This window comes from Micromesistius poutassou (genome assembly GCF_964030765.1).
Source record: "Micromesistius poutassou genome assembly, chromosome: 1".
NCBI lineage: Eukaryota > Metazoa > Chordata > Actinopteri > Gadiformes > Gadidae > Micromesistius > Micromesistius poutassou.
Genome location: NC_140271.1, coordinates 13715407 through 13737906, shown reverse-complemented (window position 1 = coordinate 13737906; position 22500 = coordinate 13715407). Strand labels below are relative to the sequence as shown.

Sequence of the window (22500 nt, the reverse complement as noted above, 5' to 3'; positions counted from 1 at the left end):
TGACGGAGCTCAGCCGCCGGGTTGCGCCGCTGAAGCAGCGCAGGGCCCCGCCCCCCCGGGCCTGCCCCGCCCTCTCCATGTGCGAATGGACGGAACGAGGGGTACGGCCACTGCCATGGCGCTGGGACCTTGTTGTTGGAGCTTGTGTTGTCATGACCGTTGCGATGCGGTCACCGTGTCATGACATGATGACGATTATTATCATGACATTATCATTACAGATATCACGACATTATCATGACATCATCATGATTATTATCATTACATTATCATGTTGTTATCATTAGGGTTTTTCTGACATTATCATGACAGGTATCATGATCATCGTGACATTATCGTGACAGATCAGGATGTATGACCTCGTTCTGACCTGTAGCTCCTACCCTCCAGGACTCTGTGGCCCGCGGGGAGAACCTCACTCTGAGGTCCAACGCAGACAACAGGAAGTGGGAGGTCCAGAAGGCCGACGGGACGACCATGAGCCTACCGGGCGCCTGCGTCATGATCCCGCCCCCGGACACGGAGGCCCTCAAGAAGGTCGACAGGTACAGAGGGCCACGCCCATATATAGGCTGACACGCCCAATATAGACCGAAACGCCCATATATAAGCTGACACGCCCATATATAGGCTGACACGCCCAATATAGACCGAAACGCCCATATATAAGCTGACACGCCCATATTTAGACTGACAGAGCCTCATTATTTCAGATGACACGGCCATATATAGGCTGTTGCGCCCATATATACACTGACAGGACCACATATAGACTGACACGCCCATATGTAGGGTCGTGTCAGACACCCTACAGCACAGTGGACTGTAGACCATCCCTCCATAACCCATCCATAACCCTAACCCTAACCCTATAAGTCGACACCAGAAGAGACCTGTGACGTCTCATTACCCTCCGAGGTGACTGGACCGCGTCGCGGTGTGTGTCTCTCTGCGTGCGTCAGTGTGCGTGGCGTTGTGTTGACCTTGGCGTGTTTGTGTACGTTAGCCTGGAGCAGGAGCTGACGGACCTCAAGAGACGCCGCGCCGCCCTGAGGACCTCGTTGAGGACCGCCGAGGCCGAGGCCGTCCGTCCACAGAGAGCTGGTGAGGACAGACAGACAGACAGACAGGTAGACAGATAGACAGGTAGACAGACAGACAGACAGACAGATAGATAGATAGATAGATAGATAGATAATCAGATGGCAGATAGACTCACAAGTCAGTCTCCAAACACAGATAGACAGACAGACAGATAGCAGGCCGACAGACAGACAGATAGCAGACAGACAGAAAGCTTTGTCTCCAAAGGCTCCACTAGAGCTTTAGGCTGATCTCCAGGTTCATGTGTGAAACTGGGCTGAACCAATTAGAGCGTTTTAAATAAACCTGCCAGGCAGCACTAATTAAAACCCTTAATCGACACCCTGAGGCGGTGTGCTCTGTCTGTCTGGTCCTCGTTAAATAGAGGTAAACAAAGACCAGGCTGGGTACTGAGCCTTGATTGGCTGAAAATATAATAATGTAACATAACAATTGTTAGTGCTGGGTTCATTTATTAGTTAGAGTTTTGGGGTAGAGTAAGGCTGGGTCAGAGGTCTGGGTCCAGAGACCCCTCTAACCCTCCGTCTGTCTCAGTGTCTGTGCAGAGCTCCCCTGAGGACCCCAAGGCTGGACTCCTGGCCGGCCAGCTGAACCAGCTCTGGGAAGACCTGGACCAGAAGGAGAAGAAGGTCCTGACCACACTGCGGTCGCCCCTGGACCGGGGAGACCCCACCCAGGACCTGGCCCAGCGGCTGAAGGACCACGAGGTGAGAGCTACGGTCTCAGACACGGAGGACCTCCTGGTGGATCACATCAAATAACATGACAGTTACCAAAGTAAAAGTCCCTCCAGGTCACTACACATGTGATGAGCAATTCTACGTTACCAAAGTAAAATTCCCTCCTGGTCACTCTACAAAGTAAAAGTCCTTCCAGTTAAATGGAGGCTATTCTGTTAAGCCTCCACTTAACAGGGGGGACTTTTACTTTGTAAACCTGAGAGTCCCACTCAGCAGCAGACCAGTGGCTCCTGGCTCCTGGTGGTCCGTCACACCAAGACCGTCTCTGTACCCCATGAGGAGAGTCCATCCTGTGTTATCCTGTCCAGGAGACGACCGCGGCCGTGAGGCGGCTGGAGTCCCAGAAGGCCTCTGTCCAGCGCGAGATGGCGCCCATGATTACCCAGAAGCCCCTGGGGCCCACCACCGCCACGCTGCCCGTCAAGATGGACGCCATCAACAACAAGTTTGACAACGTCAACACCCTGATGGAGCTCTACAACAAGAAGTAAGAGAGGAAGAGAAGAGGAAGAGGATAGAGGAAGTAACGACAGGAAGTAATAACAGGAACTCACTACAGGAAGTAACTACAGGAAGTAACTATAGGAATCACACTTATAAGCTGTGTTTGAAATCGTTTCCTATCACGGATATAGTGCACTATATAGGGTACTCGCCATTTTGTAGTGCTGTTCGAATTCTCAGTGGTTAATTTCATTCACTATATAGTGCACTATAAAATACCCAAAATTTGAGTGAACATACGATGTTCCCTACATGTTACTCCCGTATACCACAATGCAATGCGGGCGCATTTACTGACGCAAATGACGTTCAGAAATGTTCAGCGTAGTGTCCGAATTCTCGTTTCTTTGTTCTCTATATAGTTCACTATATCATAAACACTATATAGGGAATAGTAGTAATAGTGAGTGAGGGACTAGGGAACGATTTCGAACACAGCCTTGTTATAGGAAGCACACTTATAGTGTATCCTAACTATAGGAAGCACAAGTAATTGTATTAAAAGAGTAGGTGTTCGCAGAATCGAGGGGATGCAGGGAATATTCTCCTTTTTGAGTCAATATTTCTAGTGTCTCATTGGCAGTTGTTGCTTGTCAGCCGCCCATTGCCTGAGTTCCTTACTGGAGTTTTGAATTAATTCGCCTCGATCTGCCCCTTTCTCCCGCTCCAGAGCCACCGCGTCCATGTTCCTGGAGAAACAGCTCCACCGTGTGGACGGATCTGTCTCTGCGTCCGAGGAGCAGCTCGCCGCGGACGGCCCGTTATCGGCCGCTCCAGGCGCCCTGCAGGACCGCAGCAAACAGCTACAGGTGACGTCATCCCAGCGAGCAATCACCACGTCAACAGTACTGCCGATAGATAAAAAAAATACTAAATAATAACAAATAATAAAACACATGATCCACAACTGACAGCTGACGAATTAAAGGCAACCTGATTGTTTGGCAAGCAAAGCCTAGATAAAGAAAGATAAGCCATAAGCCATATACACCATGAACAGTAACTGACATATAAGATAATGAAATTAGCATGTATAATAAATGGCATCCTTTATTTACTTTTTTTTTATAACTATGATAATAAAGAAGTATTGATTCCATTTTGAGTATTAAAATCTTAGAAGCACAAAGTAGGATACAAATATAGCATTCTAATCATTATCATGATTGATAACTGTAGGTTATAACTACAACAGTATTATTCATGTTATTTCCCTGGTTTCTACTTCCATGGCTCTCGTTAAACAGACCATGCGTTCGGAGCTGCTGTCTCGGCAGGACGACGTCTATAAGCTGGGCCGGGAGCTGGAGCTGACGCAGCAGGCCGGCAGCCCCCTGCAGAAGGTCTACAGTGAGTACTGTCCCGACATCCACCACCAGGGGGCGCAAGTGAAGCAGCTCAGGAACCGCTACACCAACGTCAACAACGAACTGCAGGAGAGGTGAGAGCTGGTTGTGCGTGTGTGCATGTATGTGTGCGTGTACGTGTGCGTGTGCATGCTCAGGATTGGCTGGTGAGTTTTCAACTACCAGCCAAAACGTTCTTTGTTCAAACCCCAGTTTCATCATCCTACCTGTATGCTTAGCATCCTCGCTCCTGTCTGTCACTCACCTTTTGACCCAACTCTACTCTCCAGCCTAAATGAACTGTTGTCTTAGATGATGCTAATGTTGAATTGATCTCTGTTCCAGGATGACGATCATCCAAGAGGCTACCAACAAGAACCAAGCGTTCCAGAGTGCAGCCCAGTCTCTGGACTTCTTCCTGGTCAACCTCCCCAACAACAACATCCTGGCCTCCGATGACGCAGCTCAGATCAACAGCAAACACAACTCTCAGAAGGTATCTTACTGATCCTGGATATCATCTAATGTTTTCTAACTCAATCATGGTCTTCTGGTATCTACTGCTCTGATACCAGTGTTGGATTTCATCCTCCTCGGTAACTGGTAACTGAGTAACTGGTAACTGTGCTTTTTGTTTGGTGTAGAGAATCATGGTAGACATCCAGAGAAAGGCGGATGACTTGGAACGAGTCAAGGAGCTTTCTTATGACCTGCAGAGCGTCCTCAATGTAAGTCGAACCACTGAATGTTTTAAAGTCTGTCTCTCTTGCACTGGGCCTCACTCCACGGTGAGACCCCCCAGCTAGCGGTTAGAGCCAAGATGGAATCAAGACCGGGACTGATGGTATAGGGGCCATGATACCTAATATGTCCACAGGTATACAATGTGTATCCGTCTTTATTTACAATATTTATTGATATTCTTTCAGGAGTATGACGTCAGATCCAAGAAGTTTCAGGGAACTTTGGCAGACGATGACGACGAAGAAACAGAGAACTTTCATGGGACAACACTGAAGGATGCTGTACAGAAGAAGGTACACAGGCCTGCCTACAGTCCCTGGTATCCACCTGAATATGAAGTTTGACCACTAGGCTGAGGCTCTCTCTGGGTTGTGTGGTGACGCAGTGTTGTGTTTCCACTGCAGGAGCGGGATCTCATCAACCTTTACTCGGAGGTGTCCGGGGAGAACACCCAGCTGCTCAGCCAGATGAAGATGGCCAAGAACATCAAGACCAGGGTAGGGAGTGGTTCCTAAGACCGGGGGGGGGGGGTGGTTCCTAAGACCAGCAGAGGTTGTGGTTCCTAAGACCAGGGTGGGGTGTGATTCCTACAACCAGGGTAGGGTGTGGTTCCTAAGAACTGGGGAGGGTGGGGTTCCTAAGAACTGGGTACTGTGTGGTTTCTAAGAACTGGGTAGGGTGGGGTTCCTAAGAACTGGGTAGGTTGTGGTTCCTAAGACCTGGGTACTGTGTGGTTCCTAATACCAGGGTAGGATGTGGTTCCTAAGACCAGGGTAGGGTGTGGTTCCTAAGACCAGGGTAGGGTGTGGTGATGCCATGGTGACGCCTTGGTTAACTGCCTCACAGCTAGCGTGGTTTAAGTATAATCTAGACTTTCTTCTTGGAGATTGCAGGTTCTCCCTTTTATGCTCTGGTTTCCTCCTTTAAAAATTCAAGCATTTAGTGTACTAGTAGTGTTCTTGGCATGTGGGGTAGTTAACATGTTAGATTACTGAGCGGGTTTGGGTTTGTTTACAGATTTATATGTGTATTGGTCATTATTCATCATCCCTGGTTGGTCTCCCTTCCTTGTTCTCTCCTCCATGCAGAGTGAGGAGCAGGTGAGCCAGGTGGTGGTGAAGCACCAGATGCAGCTACAGAGCGATAAGAAGACCCTGGAGGAGAACGACGTCCTGAAGAGGGAACTCAACGAGGAGAAGGAACGGCGCGTCCACGCCGAGAACAACCTGGAGACCTACAGACAGAGGTTTGTCTCGCTGAAGAGCCGGAGAGGAGTGGAACGGCTGGAGGAGAAGGAAGTGGTCCAGTACTACCGGGATCCCAAGGTGGAGGCCGAGCTGCAGTCCCTGAAGAAAAAGATCCAGGAGGAGACCTCAAAGAGATCTGGAACACGCACCAAAATAGAGACCACCACGGAGATGGTTCTCAAGATGGAGAGGGAGCTGTCCACCATCGAGCCCAAGCTGGTGACCAAGGTCCTGACTGAGTATGAGAGAGACCCTCAGCTCGACAAGGAGATGACCAGGATTCGAGCAGAGATGCGTAGAATGCGAATGGACCTCCAGACGAGAGATACTGAAACAGTGCAGATGAGGACGGAGATCACTGTGTTATCGCAACAGGCCCCAAAGATCAAGCAGAGGGTGGTGAAGAAAGAGGTGATAAGGCTGGACAAGGACCCGGAGATGTTGAAGTCCGTCCTCATTTTCCAGAACGAGATCGCAGACGAGGGGAACCGATGCCAGTTACTCAATGACGACATCTTTAGCACAAGGGGCCAAATCAACACACTGGAGAGGGTCATTCCAACCATCCAACCCAAGATCGTCACCAAGATGGTGAAGCAGGTGCAGAAAGACCCAGACATGTTGGAAGAATCAAGGAAACTCAGCATGGCCCTTGAGGAAGAGCTAGAAGAGAATCACATCCTGATCAAGGATCTGACCACTCTCCAGCTGCGCTACAGTGAAGTGGAAAAGATCAGACCAAGGGTGGAGATCAATGAGGTCATCAACGAGATCTACAGGGTGGACCCGGAGACCGAGCTGGAGCTGGTGAGGCTGAGGAAACTGCTGGCAGACCTCAATCGAAACCGTGCCGATTTAGAGAAGGAAACCACCACAGTGACAAAGAGCCTGACGACGGTTCGCTCTCAGAAGCCCAAGATTGAGTACCAGGAGGTCACTCAGGAGCTGATTAAAGAGGAGAAGAGCCCAGAGGTGGTCAGAGAACTCCAGAGGCTGAACAACCAGGTGTCCCGTCTTCTGGTGAACTACAACACTACCCTGGATCTGCTGAAACGGCTTCGCAACGAAAGGGATGTGCTGAAGCTCGAAAAGTCCAAGGTGGAGTTGAAGCTGGTCAACAAAGAGGTGATCAAGTATGAGAATGACCCGCTGCTGGAGAAGGAGGCTGACAGACTGCGGAGGAACTACAGGGAGGAGGTGCAGGCACGACGCAGTGTGGAGGAGGCCGTCTTCGACCTGCAGAACAAATACATTGTCCTTGAGAGGCAAAAGCCAGAAGAGCTGATTGTTATGCAGGAGATGATCCGTCTTGAGAGAGACCCGAAGCAGATAGTGGAGCATGAGAAACTCAACCAAACCATGGACGATGAAGTGAAGGCTCGCAGAAAGCTGGAGCTAGAGGTGAGACAGCTCCGATCCTTGGTTGAGGAAAAGGAGAAACTGGTGGCCCAGATGGACGACCGCCAGAAGAAGATTCAAATAGAGATGGAGCTCAGGCAGATCAGGACCCTCATTCTTGAGCTGGAGAACGCTCCAGCTCCCATCGAGGAGAAGATCATCATCGAAGAGGTCCTCAAGGTGGAGAGGGACCCCAAGCTCGAGAAACTCACAGATGAGCTGCACAGGAAGATGGAGACGGAGGGCAACAACATTAGTCGCATTGAGAGAGACATCCGTAACCTGATGGTGAAGATAGAGGTCCTGCAGAAAGAGAAGTCCTTTGAGAAGGTGGTTTACAAAGAGGTGGTCCGTGTGGAGAAGGACCCCACAGTGGAGGCCGAGAGGGACCGCCTCAGGGAACTAGTGATGCAAGAGAAAAACCTCAGGCGGGACCAGGAAGATAACATCGGGAGAATGAGTTCCAGGCTGATCCGTCTGCAGACTTCGAGGTCCAGCTCTTCTACGGAGGAGACCTCTCTCACCCTGAGTCGAGATACACTCCAGAAGGAGAAGGACAACCTCCTCAGGGAGCTCCGGATGCTGGAGACCGAGAGGCAGACGGTGAGCACCACGTTCCACCAGCAGTCCAAGATAGTGAGCGAGCGGACCCAGGTGACCCGGCAGCGGAGCGTCAAGACGCAGACTGAACTGCAGCGACTGGAGAGAGAGATCCTGAACGAAAAGGAGAAAATCAATCAGAAAGACGCCCTCATCCTGGAGCTACTGAACAGCATGAAGAAGGAAGAGCACTCTGAGACCCACACCCGAGAGACAAACCTGTCCACCAGGATCTCCATATTTGATCCAGAGACCGGTCAAGACATGTCTCCATACGATGCCTACCTCCAGGGCCTGATTGACAAGAAGCAGTACATCAATCTGCAGGAGCTAGAGAGTGACTGGGAGGAGCTCAGGTCCACTGACCGGGAGGGTGAGACTATAATGCTTCAGGATCGCAAGAGCGGCAAACAATACTCCATCGAAGAGGCTCTGAGGAACGGACGCCTGACACAGTACGACCTGCAGTGCTACAAGGACGGGAAGATGCACATCTCTGAATTTGCTCTCCTTGTTACGGGTGAAACCAAGAAGCCATACATTCCTACAAAGACGATCCCAAAGTCACCCACAAGAGCCCCGGCATCCTCCCCTCTCAACTCCATGCCCTCTTCCCTCCGGACCTCGTACCCGAGCCTTACCTCGCACTCAAGCCTTTCCCGTCAGAAAAGCAGCAGCATGAGCAACCTGTTGTCCACAGCAGGGGACGAGCTTTACCCGATCTCTGGCATCTTCGACACCACCACCGAGAGCCGCATGTCTGTGAGAAGCGCACTCACACGCAGCCTCATCGACACAAACACAGCTCTCAGGTTGCTGGAGGCCCAGGCCGCCAGCGGAGGGATCGTGGACCTCAACAAGAAGGACAAGGTGTCGGTCCACAAGGCGGCTCAGATGGGCCTCATCGACCAGGGGAACATGCACACCCTGCTCCATGCGCAGAAGGCCTTCACCGGGGTGGAGGACCCGGAGACCAAGAACCGTCTGTCTGCAGGGCAGGCGGCAGAGAGGGGCTGGATCCCCCAGGAGAGCGCCCTGAGGTACCTGGAAGCCCAGCACCTCACCGGGGGGCTGGTGAACCCGGCCAAGACCGGCCGCCTCACCATCACAGAGGCGCTTGCCGGCAAGTTGATCAGCGAGGAGGCGGCCAAACACCTGCAGGACGAGGCGTCATACCCTGCGGAGCTGGTGGACCCCATCACCAAGGAGAAGATCACGTACAAGCAGGCCATGGCGCGCTGCCAGAAGGATGTGAGCACGGGGCTGCTGCTGCTTCCTGCTGTCTCCACCGATGCCAACGTGCCCTCCTACTCCAACTACCGCTTCAAATCCTCCACCAGCTAGGTCTGAGCCCCGCAGGAGACCCCCACAGGTGCTCGGACCACTTTAATGAGAAGAATCCAATGTCAGATGAGGCGTTACGCTGTATCTCTGTTTACATGAAGGTATGAATCGCTTATGGTTCTTATGTTGATCAAACTGTTCAAACTGTGTGTGTTCTTTAAAAAGCTAGCTAGGAGGTATGTAACATTTGTGTTGTGATCCACTGGACTGGGGTTTCTGGTTTCTTGATTCAAATCCATCCCATTCCTGATAAGCTCTTATTAAATAAATAAATAAATAAATAATAAATAAACGCTGACCACTTTCGGTTATTTTATTTGTGTTGTGTGTTTCGTGAACTCTGTAATATCTTGTAGATTGTGACGTCCTGGGGGAAGACGTCAGGATTATGAATACAAGCTCAAATCCATAAAATGCATAATAAGCACAGCACATTAGTCAGTCAGAGTTGACCAAATGAAAGTATAAAATAATCAACAAACTACTACTACATGACATTTACATTGACGGCATTTAGCAAACCCTTTTATCCAAAACAGTTCATACACACATTCACACACCGACGGCAGAGTCAACCATGCATAGAGCAGCAAAAGCCTTCTTCATTGTTAGGTATACCCACAGGTAAGAAGCATACAGGTTATATCACCCATATACCGTTGACCTAGTGTCCCTGGGGAGATCCTTACTTTGCCCTCTGAACCCCAGCGTTTCACTGGGGGAAGGCCATTACAGACACACACTGAGGCATCTCAAGGAACTCCCACACAGAGGAACCCCTCTCTCCAGGAGGGTTGACCTCCCTTTCCTAAGGAGTGGTGACCCCCCTCTCCCCAGGAGGGGACCCCCCTCTCCCCTGTATGGGGGAAAACCTGATTACGTTGCGTTGGTCACGGTGTTGTTGAGCTTTCTCCCGGTAAGTAGCGTCGATGCGGGGCGGCTCTGTGGCTCTGCTGGGAAGGGTGCCTGCCGGGAGATTACTGATCGCTGGGAAGGATTTTGTGGGATTAGTGGTGGTGAATTGGTCTGGAGTGTGCGGCTGTTTCTACCTGAGGGGGCGTTGAGGAGGTCGACCGATTATTAGTCTGATAGTGCATAACTACAACTTAAGATTATCAACTAACACAACTACAGCTCTCATACTGGGGCAGTGTGTAGTGAATAGTTTTAATGTAGTCTTAATTCAACATTGGCAGTGTGTGTGTGTGTGTGTGTGTGTGTGTGTGTGTGCGTGCGTGTGTGCGTGAGTGTGTGTGTGTGTTCACATCAAACAGCGTGGTGCAGATTACCAGAGAGGGCTTCTGCATGATTACGCTTCAATTACAGGCTCCTCTTTGTGATGCTGTGTGATTATTGGCATTAGTGATACAACCCTCACACTCAACACTGTGTCAACCATTTCAACCTGTCTGCCTATATTACACTCTCTCTCTCTCTCTCTCTCTGATGGTTTTGGTGTAGGCCTACAGACCTGTAATCATTGTAATATTAAATAATTTGGCATCTGCTCAATGAATCCTGGGTGGAATAATTATTCATTCACTCACAAACAGCTATGCTTTAAACCCACAGAACAGCGACTCAAAAATCACTGGAGAAACCATTGTCAATTAATTGCTGGACACTAAAGCCAAGGCATGAGTCATACAGTTGATACATTTAAAAGTAAAGTTTCCACTTGATAAGTGAGGTCCCAATTAATAATTGATTATGTACTTACATTACACACTAAAACTAGAACTATGCAACCAATCGTAAAACTTAAAGCTCATGTGTCAGCCACAAAGACTATACCTGCAAAACTCAAAGCACAATTCCTTTGTTTACACACAAATACCAATTATTCTAAATCCCATTTATGCACAACTTTAAAGACAATCTCATAATTTAGCAAAGTTTTCATAATCCAGAGCTGGCCTTCAAATGCCAATCATATTACAAATGATCTCACACGGCACACCTGCTCTAACCTTATTGGTTAAAATGTTAAATTCAATACACTTGAATATGTAACATGACCTCACGATATTCAGTATTTTGAGGGTTGTGTTTTGAAAGTCATCTCACCAGTTGGCTATCGTTAATATCGCTCAATAAGACATATTTAAGACACATTGTTGCTGTGGTTTGTGTAAGGAGTTTTGAGAAATGCTAAAGTTTCAAGAAGCGTGTTTAAAAACTGTAACTGATGCCCTAATCATCACTAATAAAATACATATGGTTTCAAAATAATGCAGCTTTTATTAATAAAATATTTGTTGTTAATTGTCATTGTAGCACCTCTTGAAGCCCAGAAAACTGTTTGTGTGTTCACTCAGTTCAGCATGTGGTTGTTTTGTCCGGTTAAATCCAGCTAATACCTCCTATTAGCTTCTGAAGCATCAGCGCTGAGCTGCTAAAGCCTCACCACTGACGTCAGTCCTCAGCCCTGTGAGGACCTCGTTAGGAGAGAGAAGAACACCTGTAGGGTCAGCCTCGTTAGGGGCTGGTCAAGTTGAGTACACCAGGAAAGCCTCGTTACCTGTCAGAGCGGAGGGGAGCCTTGTCTGATTGAATACACCTGAATTTATGGCCTTAAGTACACCTGTTCAGGTGAGCCTTGTTAAGGCCAGGTTACACCTGTTCAGATGAGCCTTGTTAAGGCCAGGTTAGTTACCTGGTCAGATGAGCCTTGTTAAGGCCAGGTTAGTTACCTGGTCAGGTGAGCCTCGTTAAGGCCAGGTTAGGTGGAGTTTACCTGCCGCTATGTGAGGAAAGGAAACAGGGCATTCCTTAAAGGACGGAGAACGTTATTGATAGAACTCATCACAAACAGCATCATAGTTAAAACTGTTTTTATTAAAGCACAAAGCAAAGCCTCTTTTAAAAAAGTTAAATAAATACATTGTAAAAAAAATAAATACTTTCAAGTTTGATTCAACAGTGCAACATGGAATTAAAAGCATAACAGCGTATGAGGGTGGGACAAAAGAAATAAGCAAATTCTATCAACTGGTTGATAATTGATCCAGGAACCCTTAAAATATGTTTATTTTTAACATGACCCCGCCCACAACATAATGATGAGCCAGTCACACACATGGAAAACACTAAGACATCCAATTGGCCAAACTGCAATACCCTTTCCCACATATATCTATACAACCAATAAGTCACAATACTACCACAGAAAGTGTTGAGGGCATCATAAGAAGGTAGTGCAAAATGTTGATGCTCCTGGTTTTGGTTCCATCTCCCAACGTTCCAGTCTAGGAAGCATTGACCTCCTTGAGCAGGCTGCCTTAACCCCTATTGCTGACTGGTGTCTGTAGTTACTAGGAGAATCTCCTAGATGGACATAGACATTCCTCTTGTCAGAAGACCCACTAAAATAATGCAGCATTCATTACTCCTAAAGGACCCTACAGCGACGACTGGTCTTTTGACAAAAGGGCGGAAATCTTTTGACACGACATGAACATCCTGACTGACAGCACGCACCAATCCAGCGAAAGAAGACAACTTATGAGAGAGCAAAGCAGAGAGGGGGACAGAAACCAAACAGAAAGGGGAGCCACACACTTGTCAGCCGTCTGCGTCACACGTTTACACATCATTCAAATAAACCGTCAATCAGGAGAAACAACCGGTAAACGGCGGCCGTTAAAACAGCCGACGGATAAAGTCACTTTGACGATTGACTCTGGTACATTACACTTTTACACAGGCTAACAGCCAGGACCCCCCCCCACCCACCCCGCGGGACGGGTCGGGGGGGGTTGGGCTGTGGTCTCGTGGTGGGGGGGGGGCGGTCACGTGTCTGGCCGTTCGCTGGCCGTGCCCGGCCGCTCCAGTGGCGAGGTGAGCTGCGGGAAGCGGATGGCCTCGCTGTTGCGCCGCATGTAGGCGTGGCCGCTGATGGGGTACCACATCTCGGTGAAGGACAGGTTGGCCACCGTGATGGCACAGCGGCCCAGCACCTTGAAGCCCGACTTGCGGTAGAAGGGCACCAGGAAGTCCTCGCACATCAGGACGGCGCGCCGCACGCTAGGCAGGCAGCGCAGGTACTGCAGGTAGCGCCACATGAGGATGGGGCCCTTGCCCTGCTGCCGGAAAGTGCGGTGCACCGCCAGCACATGGACGTGCACCGTGGAGCCCCGGGGCTTGTGCAGCGTCAGGGCGTCCTTCAAGAGGAGAGAAGGGGTTATGTGTTAAGGGTTAAGTGTTAAATCTTAAGGCCAAAGCATACTACTCCGACGCCGTAATCGGACTCCGTAACTACGGAGACCCCTCGAGCCTTCGAAGTTCTCCGTCGGGATGTTGGATACGTGTTGTAAAAAAACGTCCAGAGCTTTTCAAATCTTATTTGGTGTTTTATTGGTCCTTAGTGTGCAAAGTAAACAAGGTACAAAGGACCAATCACAGCCCTTGCCGCCTCCGTCCGTCTCAATTGCGTCGATGAATAGTTAAAAAATATTGGATGTGCATGTAGAGCTACGGAGAGGGTCTCCGATGACGGAGAGGGCTCTCTGTTTCTACATACAGCACTTTACGAAGTAGTATAAACCAGTGTTGTTAAGTGTTAAGTGTTAAGTGTTAAGGTTTGGTCGGGGAAAAGCAGCTCCACAAAGCAAATTGTATTCAATTAAATTGTATTTGTATGTGGGTCGGCTTAGCTCAGGAGGTAGAGCGGGTTGAATTGTAACCGGAAGGTTGCTTGATTGATCCCCGGCTCCTCCCAGTGAGTGTCAAGGTGTCCCAGAGCAAGACACCTCACCCTGGGCTGTTGCCATGCATGGTTGACACCGCCATCAGTGTATATGTATGTACTATAGATGTACTATAGATGTTTAACTCAGGTCTTACTGTGGTGAGGCGGTCCTGGTCCCACAGAGAGCCGATTATAAACGCAACCAGGCGACCCTCCTCGATCCATCCCATGGACAGCTCCGGACACAGCGTCAGGAAGTGACGCACCTCGTCCAGGTGGAGTGGACAATCTCCTGAGACCGAGATGAAGGCTTTGGGGGGGAGGGAGGAGGGGAAGAGACTCCATTACCGTGCGTAAAGACAGTTAGGTGCGTAAAGACAGTTTGGCGAAAGAACCGGGTCACATATCCGGCTGACCGGTCCATAAACCAAACACCCAACAACCTAACATAAGGAATAAAACGCTGGCTTGATCACATAATCCGAGACTCACCCTCCCTCTCGATCTCAAAGACGCTGATGGCGTCCTGCGTGTTGAGCGGTCTGAACTCGCTGGCCGGCAACGTGTGTCTCCTCTGGCCCGGGGAGATGGAGGACGGGGACGTCATGGGTTTGATGAAGGGCGTCGCGCCGACTACCGACATCCTACTGATCTCCACTCAACTCTCCAAACTCCTGGAGGTCTGCGGCTCTCTGCTCCTCGGTCCTCCTCTGATGCGCAAAGAGCGCAGCTCACCTGTCCGCGAGCCGCGCGGTCCCGCTGGAGAGAGCAGAGGCACGAGGGGTGCGGGTTTTATTTATGAGACCCAAACGGGTCGACGTGATTCATTGCTGATTTGCATATGAATTCCACGACGTTCATCTGTGGCGGTCACCGGATGACACAGATGGGCGCGAGACCAAAAGTGGCCAATTACCTCTACTCTGCAATTAACTGCAATTAACGCGAATATGTGCGGCGATTATCTGCGTCAGGTTGTTGACGGGTTTAAAACACTTTAAAACTCATCAGAAACGTCATGGTGGACACTTACCGGTAAATATGTGGAAAGGTGTCGCCCCCTGGGCCTCTTCTTCTGTCTCTCTCTTTCTGTCTCTGTCTGTCTCTCTTTCAGTCTCTCTTACTGTCTCTGTGTGTGTCTCTCTCTCTCTCTCTGTCACCTCTATACTGTAGTGAACCTGTTTGTCTGTCTCTCCTCCCTGTCGCTCTATACTTTAGTGAACCTGTCTGTCTCTCTGTCTCCTCATACTGTAGTGAGTCTCCTGATGGAGTGATTAATACTGGGTCACATGTTGCGGATTATAGACCAGCTGAACCCATTATTCCACTCGGCCCAGTAGGCCTATGTGAGGACTGGGAATGTTGGTGCGCGTTGCTAGTGCGCGCGCAGTTTGGAAAAATGGAATTGGTTGATTATGTTTTACTTACTTTGGCTTAAATGTCCACATGTCGATCCGGAGTTGAAACTGATCTGAGAGTGACATGAGACAGACATGAAACTGACGTGATAAGGGTTGTGACGTCACGTGGCCCACAGGTGCTGGAATGTAAACAAACTTAAATACACATAAAGGAAAACACATTTATTTGATTCAATTTTTTAATTTCAGTTTAATATTCAGTTTACAGCAGGGATTAGTCCATTTTAATTGTTATCTTATAAAATGGAAATCTTAAAAAATAAGCAAAAACGGCCATGGCTGGGTCTTACTAAACCCCCATGACAGAGAACCAAGAAAAGTATTGATTTTATATTCATATACACACTTTAAATCAACTCGTAAAATAACTACTGCTATCAAACTGAAACAGTCAGAGGTCTAGTGCAGTACAGTTTCACACTTTGTAGACAAACACACAGCTTTAAAGATTATTATAAAAGTAATCAAGTATCTTCTAAAATACACCTGTATCTCTTCATTATTATTATTTAATAAAAATGGATTCTGGTAGTTGGCTTCCATTCATAATAGAGAGATTAGCAAGTAGACATTTTTGTATAATTAAGCATTGACAACTTTGTCCATCTAGTTTCCTATTAACGGGTGAACAGTTCTGGATGGAGATTTAACAGTTTACGCCAAAAAACAACAACAAAGTAAGCAAAACAATTATATCCCCTGGATGACCAACAGGGGGCGCGGTTAGCCCAAATATGGGCATACAAGGCATTTACAGTTCCGGCTACATTCTAGTTGCATAGATTTCCTATACTGGTTCCACTCATGTAATAGCAATGAATTGGCCTCTTAATGCAAAACAATATCCGAGGTCAACAGAGTCCCTGGGTAACAGAGATGAGGATATGCTGTTGGTGGAAGGGTCTCTGATACACTCCATGTTTACAACGTGTAGGCCTACCTCATGGCGTCATAACCAAGAGGTCAGAGAAACCAGTGAACTTCAAGTATGCGTGTCCAAAACCATACAGGTTGTTATTATATGATGCCAACAAAATATATATATATACGTTCCTTCCTTATTACTTCTAATATAGTGCTAGGTCTGCTAGCACTGTAGCTTGTTGAAATGATTGTCCTCTATTAAAATATACCAGTGGCTCTTCTAAAGCGTGACAAATCTATATATTTAATTAATTTGTTGAGTAATGAGATCATTAATGTATAAAACTAGATTCCTATTGTCGTGATTACATTCTATTGGAGGCTACAGTCTCAGTTCAACGGTTATAGCATGTAGCATGTAGCTGGGTTTAACTGTGGACCTGTGTGTGTTGTGCTCATTTGTTGTTTACTTGAATATCTGGTTTTGTGTATGTTTTCTGCATGCGTGTGTGTGTGTGTGTGTGGCGTGTGTGTGTGGCGTGTGTGTGTGTGTGTGTGTGTGTGTGTGTGTGTGTGTGTGTGTGTACGTGTCCGTGCATCTGTGTGTCTGTGTGTGTGCGTTTGTGAGTGTGAATGTGTGTGTGTGTGTGTGTGTGTGTGAGTTTGAGTGCGTCCGTGTGTGTGTCTATATGCGTGTGTCCGTTTGTGTGTGAGTGTGTGCGTGTGAGTGTGTGAGTGTGCGCCTGCATCTGTGTGTGTGTGTGTGTTTGAGAACATGGTGGTAGAGCACCAGGTCTCAGGCACGAATGCTAATGCTAACATTGCACTTTCCCCTGCTCCAGTACACTTGTGCTCATCGCCACAGAAACAAACAGCCCATAACAACCAGGGCATGGCAGGGGCAGGGCAGAGCCCCCCTCTGCCCCAGGGAGGGGGGGGGGGGGAGAGAGAGAGAGAGAGAGAGAGAGAGAGAGAGAGAGAGAGAGAGAGAGAGAGAGAGAGGCAGAGAGTGCTAGAGATGAAGGGAGAGAGAGAGAGGAGATGCAGAGAGGAGAGAGAGAGAGATAGAGAGAGAGGGGAGAATCAGAGAGAGAGGGGAGAGAGTCAGAGAGAGAGGAGAGGGAGAGAGGAAAGAGGGAGAGAGCAGAGAGGGCAGAAGGAACAGAGAATGCTGATGAGCATCTCTCACACTCACACTCTGAACGAGAGTATGAGAGTGAGAGGGCAGAGGGAGAGGGAAACAGGGTGGGGCAACAGTGAGGAGTGAGAGAGTGAGAGAGTATAATCTCAGAATGGTTGGAAGAGGGGGATCATGTGGACTGACGCAGACCCTCCCCCAGTAAGTGCTGCAGCGGTGTGTGTGTGTGTGTGTGTGGAGCGAGGGGCTGTGTTTCATAGGGGGGTGGGGTGTGCAGTTGTGTGCATAAGTGGGTATGTGTGTTGACATGCATGCGCTTTTTCATCCACTAGTGACTGGTGTGCATGGGTGAGTATGTGTGTGTGTGTGTGTGTGTGTGTGCATGTTCTGTATGTGCTCTTTAGAGCATGTGAGTGCGTATGTGAGTGCATGTTAATACATTTTAATGGATGCGTTTATGTGTTACTGTGTGTGTGTGTGTGTGTGTGTGTGTGTGCGTGCATGCGTGTGAATTTCTTTGACTGGTTGTGTGTTGCTATGGGTTTGTGTTACTGAGTGTGTGTGTGTGTGTGTGCACGTGTGCGGTAGAGTGTGTTACTGTGTGTGTGTGCTACTATGTATGTGTATGTGTGTGTGTTAGTGTGTGGTTGAATGTGTTACTGTGTGTGTGTGTGTGTGTGTGTGTGTGCTGCTATGTGTGTATGAGTGTGTTTGTGTGGTAGATTGTGTTACAGTGTGTGTTCATTCAAACTATTCTAAGACGTGGCCAATAGGAGCGTTGTTAGAGAGGATACAGGAAGTGGTTGTTCTGCAGGACGGGACGGTCCCACGAGGGGGGGGGGGGCCTATCCGAGGGGGGAGGAGAGGGGGCCGGTGTACTGCTATATGGGGGAGAGGGGGGGAGAGGGGGGGAGACGGGAGATGTTTTCCTCTTATATGTTATGCTTATCTGGGCTGACAGCAGAACATGCAATGTAGTGCTCTGCAAGGAACTACTATCCCCCCCCCCACACACACACACACACACCACAGGAAAGACCAGAGACCAGGCGGTACAAAAATAGAAATCCCTTCGTTAGAAAAATAGAATCAACGTTTCCGAAGGCGAACAGCATCGCGTCTTTGGCACTTCCTTCAACAAAGTGTTTCCATAGCAACGGGCGGAGGTGACCACTGATTTGTTCTTTGTGTCCTTGCGTCTGTCTCCTGACAGAACCCGGGTCCATGGAGGGTTTGGCATCGCTAGGCGGCTCCACCTTCTGCTCCCTGTCTCTCCCTGGTTATCTCACGTCTCTATGGCAACGCTTCTGAAACCTTCTCATCGCCCCGCCCCCTGGTTTGCGAGGCCCCGCTCCCTGGTCACCCACAGACCAGCCTGGCGAGGCCCCACCCCCCCAGCCTGGCGAGGCCCCCCCCCCCTGGGCCCTGGTGAGGCCCCGCCCCCCGGTCACCCACAGACCAGCCTGGCGAGGCCGGGGTGGACCTGGGCCTGCACGGGGCCGGGCCCCACCGGCTCCCCGTCCACGGTGATGGCCCCCTGGGGGGAGAGGGGCTCCAGCCGCAGGGCCCGCACCCGCTCGTACACCAGGTGGGGGCAGCCGCATTCCAGGTGGGCCCCCCTCTCCATGGCCAGGAAGAGGCGGAGCAGCGCGGGCCGCGAGACCCCCGCCCCCACGTAGAAGAGGTGAATGAGGCCGTCGTCGGGCGTGGCCCCCGGGGCCGACCACAGCTCCTCCGACAGGTGGGACTGGAACATGGCCAGCACCAACACAAAGTCCTGCTGCGCCACCAGCGTCCAGGAGCCTGGCAGCGGCTGGCCCAGGGGGGGCAGCAGGGGGTCCGGGAGGGGGGCCCCGGGGGCGGGGCTAGGGGCGGGGTTAGGAGGGGGGTGGGTGTGGTTCTGGTTCTGGTGGTCTGTCCCTTGGTTGGTGCTGTTGTCGGTCTGGGTGTTGGTGTTCTGGTTGGTCAGGTTGTCATCATGGGGGTCAGACTGGGGGTCAGACTGGGGGTCAGACTGGGGGTCAGACTGGGGGTCAGACTCAGTCCGGGTCCTGGTCCGGTTGTCGGTCGGGCCGGTCTCGGCCGGCTCAGAGCGGGCAGTGACGGCGTTACGGTTCGAGTGGACCCGACCCCGACGGAGCTCAGAGTGGTTCTGGTTGGGGGAGGCGGAGGAGGGGGCGGAGCCACAGCGCAGGGCGGAGGCGGGGTTAGGGCAGAAGGACGGCCGTTCCCGGGCGGGGGTTCCGGGTTCGGGGTCGGGGGCGGTGGCGGGCCGCGCCCGGGCCCAGCGCCGGGCGGTGCGCGGTGTGGGCGGGGCCTCCTCCTCGGCCTCCAGGGGCAGGAAGGCCAGGCGGCCGCGGTAGACCCGCAGCGAGGCCAGGCGCACCAGTGTGCCCAGCAGGAAGCGGACGGCGCCCAGCGAGCGATAGCGCTCGCTGTCCAGGTCCACGTCGGCCACGAAGCCCCACGCCAGAGACAGGAAGGAGAAGAGGCGGCGGGAGGGCAGCTGCACCGAGACCAGGTCCAGGGGGCTCACCAGACCCTTACACAGCAGGAAGCCACAGCTCAGCAGCAGCTCCTCGCCCCACGCCGGGGGGGCCCTGGGGGGGGGTCAGGGGGGTTCAGAGGGTCAGGTATGGTAAATGGACTGTGTTTATACAGCGCTTTTCTAACCAGTAGCCACTCAAAGGGCCTTACAATATTGCCTAACATGCACGCATTCATTCACACATTCACACACCGACGGCAGAGTCAGCCACGCGGGGCGACAGCCAGCTCGTCCGGGGACACCTCGACACTCAGCTAGGAGGAGCCGGGGAGCGAACTAGGAACCTTCCCGGTTACAAGTCAACCCGCTCTACCTCCTAAGCCACATGCTGCCCAGGTATCACGTGTGTCGGGTCTTCACCTGGCGACGGCCTTGTTGGCTCTGAACCCTAACTGGGTCAGGGACCTGGAGGTAGGACTCCTCCTCTTCCTCCTCTCACACACATACACACACACACACACACACACACACACACACACAGGCACATACACACACACACACACACACACACACTCTCCTCCTTCAGGTCTCAGTGGGACGTTTGGTACATCAAGGACTTGTGCGATAAGAGATCCTATGTTGTGCGCTCTAAATTATAATCATTATCATATCAAACAGAATATATACATAAATAAATACAAATAATTCATAATAATTCAATTCATAATTCAGTGTCACACTCTAGGAGTGAGGGTGTGTTTTAAAATGCTGAGAATCTCAGTCTGATGTTTCTGGTTCTCTGGTGCTGAATTGTAGAACTGTTATAGTTTTTCGTGTCCAGAACACTTTCAGTTGTACCTGCTGCTGTTCCGTGTTTCACCAGCAGAGGGGGGGGTCGAACCCTAACCCGAACACCAATCAGCGGTGTGTGTGTATGTGTGTGAGACAGCGGGGCAGAGATTGGTGTGGAAGTGTGGGGGGGGGGGGGGTATCTGTCATCATCATTATCATCGTCATCCTCCTCCTCATAACTCATAATGTGCTGACTAACGTTGTAAACCGTTACATCACTCTTTGGAGAGTTTCGGGCAACCTAAAGTGACCTCTTTCTCTGACAGGTTGGCCAGCCAATAGAGGAGAGGAGAGGGCTTATGGTCCCGCCTCCAGTGTAATTACAGAGATTAATCACCCAATCAGTGAAGAGAAAGACTCCAGGCTCTCGCTGTCTGCCAGGTCAGTGTGGTACGCAGACAGAACAAATCGTTCAATGGTTCCCTACATAGTGCACTATTTTGTGCGTCCGTTTTATAGTGTTGCCTGTAATCTGAGTGTGCAAGTCTGTTTCCCACTACTTAATACCCACAATGCACTGTGAAATTAGTATACAACTGATACAACCGTACAAATATAACACAACGCATGAGATGGAATTGCTGCCTGTAGGCCAAAAGTCTCTAATCCATTCATAACGCGACGAGTTGCCTGCATGCTGGGATTCGCCCTCCCTCAGGCAGACCTCATCAGGAGTAAACAGGCTACGCTAACAGGGCTAGTTAACAGCTCTGAAGAAATCAAAGAAACAAAGGCTACCCAAGGTCAATGTATTTTTCTGGATGTAAATATATATAAAAACATATTTTTCAAACTGCTTAATTGTCTACTTCAAATTGCATGATTCACTTAATTAAAACTGCACTAGGATGCAGGAGATGGAGTTTGTGTGCATGTGTACATGCGTGTGTTTGTGTGTGCAGGAGCTCAGACCAGCCTCATATTATGTAATGTCTGTTTTTTGAGGATTATGTCATTTGTTTTTAATTTTGCCTGCCTTAGTGTGATTGTGTATGTATGTGTGTGCGTGCCTGTGTGTGTGTGTGTGTGTGTGTGTGTGTGTGTGTGTGTGTGTGTGTGTGTGTGACTGCCTGAGTGTGTGTGTGTGTGTGTGTGTGTATGTATGTGCGTGCCTGAGTGTGTGTGTGTGTGTGTGTGTGTGTGTGTCTGTGTCTGTGTGTGCGTGTGCCTGTGTGTGTGTGTGTGCGTGAGTGTGCCTGTGTGTGTGTGTGTTTGTGTGTGTGTGTGTGTGTGTGTGTGTGTGTGTGTGTGTGTGTGTGTGTGTGTGTGTGTGTGTGTGTAGTGGGAGACTGACTGGGAGTAGTGGTGGACGGAGGCGGCCAGCGCGTTCCCAGAGCCGCCGGGGAGGATCCCCAGAGGAGTCCGGACGGCCTCCCGCCAGTCCTCCCTCTCCATCAGCCCGTTGATCACCTGCACACACACACACACACACACACACACACACACACACACACACACACACACACGCGCATGAAAAGAAACATACAAACACACACACACACAGACACACATGCAAAGAGAAACACACACACAAACACACACACACACACACACACACACACGATTAGATTTTACTATACGGTTCTAAAACAAACCCTGAAATGGCCCCTGGTCCCGGTCCTCACGGTCCCGCCCTCTCTGGTCTCGCCCTCTCCGGCCCTCTCTGGCCCTGCCCTCTCTGGTCCCGCCCTCTCCGGCCCTCTCTGGCCCTGCCCTCTCTGGTCCCGCCCTCTCCGGCCCTCTCTGGTCCCGCCCTCTCCGGCCCTCTCTGGTCCCGCCCTCTCCGGCCCTCTCCGGCCCGGCCCTCTCTGGCCCTGCCCTCTCCGGCCCTGCCCTCTCTGGTCCCGCCCTCTCCGGCCCTGCCCTCTCCGGCCCGGCCCTCTCTGGCCCTGCCCTCTCCGGCCCCGCCCTCTCCGGCCCTCTCTGGCCCTGCCCTCTCCGGTCCCGCCCTCTCCGGCCCGGCCCTCTCCGGCCCCGCCCTCTCCGGCCCCGCCCTCTCTGGCCCTGCCCTCTCCGGTCC

The 22500-nt window shown here is 50.6% G+C and overlaps 3 protein-coding genes across 3 annotated transcripts in view; 1 reads left to right on the top strand and 2 right to left on the bottom strand.

Annotated features, from left to right (window-relative positions):
- The window catches only part of evplb (envoplakin b), a gene marked incomplete at its 3' end in the record, with an annotated part of 14451 nt that extends 5424 nt beyond the window's left edge, over positions 1 to 9027 (top strand). Inside the window, 12 exon segments of the mRNA XM_084488781.1 lie at positions 1 to 101; positions 391 to 545; positions 1007 to 1104; positions 1639 to 1811; positions 2153 to 2331; positions 3019 to 3157; positions 3596 to 3789; positions 4040 to 4190; positions 4339 to 4422; positions 4624 to 4731; positions 4843 to 4935; positions 5527 to 9027. The exon segment at positions 1 to 101 is cut by the window's left edge and continues 46 nt beyond it. Coding sequence (XP_084344907.1) covers positions 1 to 101; positions 391 to 545; positions 1007 to 1104; positions 1639 to 1811; positions 2153 to 2331; positions 3019 to 3157; positions 3596 to 3789; positions 4040 to 4190; positions 4339 to 4422; positions 4624 to 4731; positions 4843 to 4935; positions 5527 to 9027 — 4976 coding nt within the window.
- A 3791-nt stretch (positions 9028 to 12818) lies between these two features.
- On the bottom strand, positions 12819 to 14360 carry aanat1 (arylalkylamine N-acetyltransferase 1; the record flags this gene model as incomplete). Its single annotated transcript, XM_084488780.1, has 3 exons — positions 12819 to 13190; positions 13873 to 14027; positions 14210 to 14360. The coding sequence occupies 3 exons, from the start codon at positions 14358 to 14360 to the stop codon at positions 12819 to 12821; spliced, it is 678 nt and encodes a 225-aa protein (XP_084344906.1).
- Positions 14361 to 18587: 4227 nt separating this feature from the next.
- Positions 18588 to 22500, bottom strand: part of LOC311395055 (sphingosine kinase 1-like) — a gene marked incomplete at both ends in the record, with an annotated part of 12156 nt that continues 8243 nt past the window's right edge. The window contains 2 exons of the mRNA XM_084488779.1: positions 18588 to 19740; positions 21775 to 21890. Of these exons, the coding sequence (XP_084344905.1) occupies positions 18588 to 19740; positions 21775 to 21890 (1269 nt within the window). The remainder of the gene's footprint in view (positions 19741 to 21774; positions 21891 to 22500) is intronic.